The sequence below is a fragment of the Mandrillus leucophaeus genome, unplaced genomic scaffold (genome assembly GCF_000951045.1).
Source record: "Mandrillus leucophaeus isolate KB7577 unplaced genomic scaffold, Mleu.le_1.0 Scaffold463, whole genome shotgun sequence".
Classification (NCBI taxonomy): Eukaryota; Metazoa; Chordata; class Mammalia; order Primates; family Cercopithecidae; genus Mandrillus; species Mandrillus leucophaeus.
In genome coordinates this window covers 864062-870852 of record NW_012104954.1, presented here as the reverse complement: position 1 = coordinate 870852, position 6791 = coordinate 864062, and the positions used below count along the sequence as shown (strand labels likewise).

The 6791-nt window shown below is 52.9% G+C and overlaps 1 protein-coding gene across 1 annotated transcript; it reads right to left on the bottom strand.

Annotated features, from left to right (window-relative positions):
• Nucleotides 1-3054: 3054 nt before the first annotated feature.
• Nucleotides 3055-6790, bottom strand: LOC105550085 (chromosome unknown open reading frame, human C19orf43; the record flags this gene model as incomplete). The annotated part of the gene is made up of 3 exons (XM_011994947.1): nucleotides 3055-3482; nucleotides 3750-3827; nucleotides 6728-6790. Coding segments are annotated over 3 exons (249 nt in total), but the record flags the coding sequence as incomplete, so codon positions are not given.
• Between the last annotated feature and the right edge of the window lies 1 nt (nucleotide 6791).

The following is a 6791-nucleotide window of genomic DNA, read 5'->3' as shown; positions in this document are numbered from 1 at the left end:
TTTTTTTTTTTTTTTTAACTTTTTTGAGATGGAATCACTCTGTTGCCCAGGGTGAAGTACAGTGGCACGATCTCAGCTCACTGCAACCTTTGCCTTCCCAGATTCAAGAGATTCTCCTGCCTCAGGCTCCCGAATAGCGAATAGCTGCTATTACAGGTGTGTGCCACCACGCCCGGCTAATTTTTTGTAATTTTAGTAGAGACGGGGTTGTACCACGTTGGCCAGGCTGGTTTCAAACTCCTGGCCTCAAGTGATCTGCCCGCCGTGGCCTCCCAAAGTGCTGGGATTACAGGCGTGAGCCACCGCACCCAGCCAGCTTTTATTTTTTCTAGCAAGAAAGGTCTTGCTATATTATCCAGACTGGTCTTGAACTCCTAGGCTCAAGTGATCCACCTGTGTCTCAGCCTCCCTGGTCACTGGGATTACAGATGTGAGCCACCATTCTGGGCTGGGCGGATTTTTGTCTGTTTGGGTAAATGACTTCACATAACAGATGCTCATCATGTGTTACAAGAGTAAATGCCCCACCCCAACCTCCACAGACTGCATCTGGCAAAATCTGAGAGCCTGTGGTGTACCGGGATGGGCCCACCTCAGCCCACTTCCAGGACCACAGCCCTCTGCCTTCCACCCTCTACTTGCTGAGGCCGTGTTTCTCTGAGTCTTGGTCCTCTTTTGATTGAAAGTGGAAGGAGGGGCCAGGCACGGTGGCTCATACCAGTAATCCTTAAGGCGGCAGATCACTTGAAGTCAGGAAACCCCGGCTCTACCAAAAAGATAAAAATTAGCTTGGTGTGGTGGCACACTCATGTAGTCCCAGCTACTTGGGAAGCTGAGGCAGGATGATTGCTTGAACCTGGGAGGCGGAGGTTGCAGTGAGCCGAAATCATGCCATTGCACTCCAGCCTGGGTGCAGAGTGAGCCTATCTCAAAAAAAATAAATAAAAAAGTGGAAGGAGGGGGCTGGGTGCAGTGGCTCACACCTGTAATCCCAGCACTTCGGGAGGCCAAGGCAGGAAGATGGTTTGAGCCCAGGAGTTCCCAACCAGCCTGAGCAACGTGGCAAGACTTCGTCTCTACAAAAAAAAAACAAAAAAATGAGCCGTGTCTGATGGCACATGCCTGTAGACCTCACCCAGGAGGCTGAGGTGGGAGGATCACTTCGGCCCAGGAGGTTGAGGCTGCAGCAAGCTGTAATTTCACCACTGCACTCCAGCCTAGGTGACAAAGGGAGACCTTATCTCAAAAAAGAAAAAGAAAGAAAGTGGAAGAGGGCCCAGCCCTAAGCTGGGTAGGAGTGCCAAGGCTGCTTAGCTGCTGCCATTCCTGCCTGGGAAGACTGGGGTGAGCCTATAGCTAGGGGGCCCCCAACATTGCTCCAGGTTCAGCAGGTTTGAGGAGATGGGAGGCAAGGGCATCTTAAAACCCGTGTGGGTTTGGAGAACAGGTGGAGCCAGGCAGCTTCTGGCTCCAACAGGATGCACAATGGAGCCAGGAGGAGGGCATGGAAGGGCTGGGAGGTCTGTGTCAATGATCATGTTCTGCAAGGTTGGACAGAGAACCCCTTCGCCCTCCTTCTCTTGAGGGTGTATGCATATGGAAGGGACAGACTCCAGCCTCCCTGGAAGGGCTTCAAGTAGCTGGAGGACTGAGTGGCCTTTCCCCCAGCAGAGCACACAGCCCCACGCAATCCAGCTCTCAGCATTCCTCACCTCCTCTGCTACCAAGATACAGTCCCCTCCACTCCCCTCCCCAGTCTCCCAGGTTCTACCCTCAGCCCCCTTCAGTCTACTCCCCACAGGAGCCAGAGGGATCCCCTGAAGATATAAAACGTACGATGTTGCTACCTCAAATACCCTCCAAAGCCTTCTCCTCACTTAAAATCCCGGGCATGACATGGTGGCTCAGGCCTGTAATCCCAGCACTTTGGCTGAGGTGGATCACCTGAGGTCAGAAGTTCGAGACCAGCCTGGCCAACATGGTGAAACCCTGTCTCTACTAACAATACAAAAATTAGCCAGGCATGGTGGCCAGCGCCTGTAATTCCAGCTACTCGGGAGGCTGAGGCAGGAGAACTGCTTGAACACAGGAGGCGGATGTTGCAGTGAGCCGAGATCACGTCACTGCACTCCAGCCTGGGTGACAGAGACAAGACTCCGTCTCAAAAAATAAAATAAAATAAAATCCTGGGCCGAGAATGGCTCATACTGGTAATCCTTGCACTTTAGGAGGCTGAGGTGAGAAGGTTGCTTAAGCCCAGGAGTTGGAGACCAGCCTGAGCAACATAGGGAGACCCCATCTCTACAAAAAAAAAACTAGCAGAGCGTGGTGGTGTGAACCTGTGGTCCCTGCTACTTGCGGGACTGAGGTGGGAGCAGGCTGCTGGGAAGTCGAGGCTGCAGTGAGGCAGTGAGCTATGATCGTAGCACTGCACTCTAGCCTGGGCGACAGAGCAAGACCATCTCCAAAAAAAAAAAAAAAAGAACAAAATCCTGAATTCTCCCCTTATAATCCATCCGTCCTCCTCCTCACTTCATCAGGCCCAAGCCCTCTCCGACCTGGCTATTCCTCTGCCTGGGGCTCCGTCTCATCTCCCTCAGGACTCTAATCAAATGTCACCTAAAAGACATACCCCCTTCCTCCCTAGCTGCAAAAGGGCTTCCCCTTTTTGTTTGTGTCTGTCTCCTTCTGTAAGGGCAGGGAGGGTGTGGTCTGCTGTGTTCCCAGCTGTCGCCCCGGAGCCTTGCAGAACCCTGGCACATAACAGATGCTCCTAAGTGTCTGCTGAATGCACAATGCAACAGCTTTGGCCCAGCCAAAATGGAACTGTGAAGAGAAAGTGAGCCTAAGGTGGCATGGTGGGGATGCAGCAGTGAGGGGAGATGGGTCTTGGGGAAAGTCCAGGCCTACATGAGGGGATGTGCCCCTGTCCTTCCTACCCCCTCCATATCCTGCTCCTTACCAGGCCAGACCCAGGCTTTGACAGGTACAATGCCAGCTACCAGGGGAAGGCTTAGGTCCGACAGCACAAAGAAGACAAATCAAGCACACAGCTCCGGCACTAAGTCAAGTTCTTTACTTCCCAGAAGTGATGGCTAAGGGAAGGGAGGAGGGTGAGAAGAGGAAGAGAGAAAGAGCCAGAGAGAATGAGGAGGTGAGAAGGGGGGACAGTAAACCACTGTTCTATGAAGTCTCACGAGGCAAGTGCTCAAGGTAAAAAAAGAGTCCTGGAGAATCGTCCACGGCTGCGGGAAGCATCTCGGTTTGCTTCTGCTTTTAAGTCCTCTCGGGGAAGGCTGCCACCGCTGCCACTGCATTAAATAGTTATGTACATCGCAGAGAGTCCCAGGCCATGGGCAGGCGGGGGAGGGGCGTCATTTCACCAGGGGCCGAGTTTTATCATCGTCACCGCACTGGTGGGCTTTGTACTTTTTCACTTCTGCCATGTACTTGGCCCACGCGTCACCTTTACTTGTTAATACCTGTGGAAGGGGGATATGGGTTTGGGGGGAGGTGCCAGGAACCAGGGTCAGGACTGCCCTGAGACAGCTGACCCATTCCCAGTGTCACCCGGCGGAAGACTCTGGGTTTGAGCTAAAGATTGTAAAGTCAAGTTATCTGGGGACCCTCCTATCCTGCCAGGCACACTCAGCAAAGGCCTGGATACCAGACAGGGAGGGAGAAGGCTGGGCACAAAAGCTGGAAGGAAAAGGCAATGTGGGTGGCCCTCCTGCACCCAGCCGGCTCACCTCATCCTCCGTCTTCTGCTTCTTGGCTACTATTCCCGTCTTGAGGGCTAGTTTGTTCCCGCCTCTGCGTTTGCCCACCTGGGTGAAGGGACAGAAGACTGCAACGGTTACAGGAGCCGGGACCGCCCTTGGCGGCGCTGAGGCCCACTACACCTTCCTAGCCCGGCCTGGTGGCCCGTCCTGACGCCGCGCCCAGCTCCGCCAGCCGGCCGACCTGCGCAGCAATCAGAGAGGAGCACACGCGACTCAGCGCCTGCCCTGGGCCCGCGGTGCCCTCCCAGGGAGCAAGAAGAGTGCCCACTTCAGTGGGGACCAGCTTTGTCCTCACTTTCCATGCCAAAGCCTCACCCTCTCTAGCAGGGACCACAAGAGGTGGCAATAGCTCCCTTTATTGAGCATGTACTGTATGCCAAGCCCTGTGCCAAGTGCTGCGGATGTATCATCTCCTTCCATTTTCACAGCTACCCTAAGATGAAAATTAGAACCACCCTCTTTTTGACCAGGCGCGGTGGCTCAGGCCTATAATCCCAGCACTTTTGGAGGTGGAAAAGGGGGAATCACCTGAGGTCAGGAGTTTAAGACCAGCCTGGCCAACATGGTGAAACCCTATCTCTACTAAAAACACAAAAAATTAGCCGGGAGTGGTGGTAGGCGCCTGTAATCCCAGCTACTCAGGAGGCTGAGGCAGAATTGTTTGAACCCGGGAGGAGGAGGTTGCAGTGAGCCAAGGCTCCACCACTGCACTCCAGCCTGGGCAAGAGCAAGACTCTGTCTCAAAAAAAAAAAAAAAAGGAACCACCCCCTTTTCCTAGATGAGGAAAGTCTTTCAGAAGGAGAAGTCATGCTAACAACAAACAATGGAGCTGATTCAGGGTCAGGTGGGTCAAAGCCTCTGGACAGCATCCTTAGACATCAAGCAACATTGCCTTCTCTATGCCTAGCCTGGCATGGCCTCTTTGAGGGTGCAGCCAAAATAGACCCTCAATGAACAAATGAAACAGATGCAACAACTGCTACACCCATTCATGAAGGGATACTCAGCCTCCACTCACAGGTGTCACGCCAACCCTGGTCCTGACGTTTTTCCTTCCTTACCCTTTCCTCAAAGATAGTCTTCCTCTAGCCTTTCATCCTGTATCCCACCTTCTCCCATTGATTGAGGGCTTCCTGCGCTCCGGGGGCTCCAACAGGCTTCACAGACAACCAGGCATTCAGTAACCTGTGCTGCTGAGACTGTTTTCTTTTTGTTTGTTTGTTTTGTTTTGTTTGGAGACAGAGTCTCACTGTCCAGGCTGGAGTGCAGTGGCACGATCTCAGCTCACTGCAACCTCCACCTCCCAGGTTCAAGTGATTCTCCTGCCTCAGCCTCCCGAGTAGCTGGGATTACAGGTATGCACCACCATGCCTGGCTAACTTTTGTATTTTTTTTAGTAGAGTCGGGGGTTTCACCATGTTGGCCAGGCTGGTCTCGAACCCCTGATCTCAGGTGATCTGCCCGCCTCGGCCCCCAAAGTGCTGGGATTACAGGCATGAGCCACAGAGCCCGTCCTGCTGGGACTATTTCACACTGATTTTTTTTTTTTTTTTTTAAGATAGTCTCTTGTTCTGTCATCCAGGCTAGAGTGCAGTGGTGCAATCACGGCTCACTGCAGCCTGAATCTCCTGCGCTCAAGCGATCCTCCCGTCTCAGCCTCCTGGGGAGCTGGAGCTCCAGGCATGTGTGGCACCATGCCCAGCTAATTTTTAAATTTTTTTTGTAGAGATGGGTTTTTGCCATATTGTCCAGGCTGCTCTCCAACTCCTGGGCTTAAACAATCCACCCACCTCAACCTCCCAAAATGTTGGAATTACAGGTGTGAGCCACTGCACCCAATCCACACTCATTTTTAACAAAGGAAGAAACTGAGGCTTGGAGGGGTTACATCACTTGCCCAAAATCACATGCAGCATCCAGAACTAGAGCCCCCAATCTGTTAGTCTCAAGTCAACACTTTTTCCTCCACACTGCAGGGACTTGATCTTAACACTACAGACATGGCAAGCTCAGAGCCAAAAATCAATATACGCCCTATTTACTTAGCCCAGAGTTTCTCAACCTGGCACTAATAACATTTTGAGCTGGATTATTCTTTGTTTGGGGGTGGGAGGGCGCTGCCAAACGCATGGTAAGAAGTTGAGCAGCATCCCTGGCCTCTACCCATAGATGTCACTAGCACCCCCTCCCGCAGTTCTGACAACCAAAAATGTCTCCAGACTTTGCCAAATGTGGGGGTGGAGGGAACTGCCCCAATTGAGAACCACCAGTTTAGCCCTTCCTGGAAGACAGGCTCTATGCTAACCACTTTTCCAGGATCACCTCATAAAACCCTCACCACATCAAGAGATGCGATGATGTCTATTTTTGCAACTAGGGAAAATGAGGGTAGGCCAGCCCAGAGGCTCCAGAAAAGCAGCGATCTTGTCTGTAAGCTCACCACTGCATACCAGCATCTAGCACAATGCCTAGCACGAGGAAAAGTGCTCAATAAATGGAGGTTGGTCGAATAAGATACAAGGAAGTCAAGTAATTGTCCTAGGTAATTGTCCTTACACAGTACGTGGTCTGAGTCTAATGCATATAGCTAGGAGTCCAGACTTAATTTACCTCCTTTCCTCACAATTAGTGGTGGTCCCATGACCCAAGGTCCGGGTACCATTCAAACAGGAATCCCGATATCCACGTTTCCTCACTCTCCACAGTGCTGATTCCAAGGGAATTCCTCAGCTCCCAGTTCCCACGGGCAGGCTCCTGGAGTCCCCACTCCCGCCCCCAGACCCCAGTTGTCGGGAACCTAAGTTCCTCATCCTCAGTGGGTGACCCGGACGGGCCCCTCATTCAGAAAGGAAAGTGGACCTCGGTCCCGATCCCCCTTCACGGGCCCCTACTCCCGCTGCCAGGACAGGCCGTGGCGCCCGCCCCCACCCCCACGGCTCCTTACGAAGCTAAGTGTGGAGCCCGGACCGCCCTTCCTCTTCGGATCCCCGGGGCCAGCGGCGGCGGCC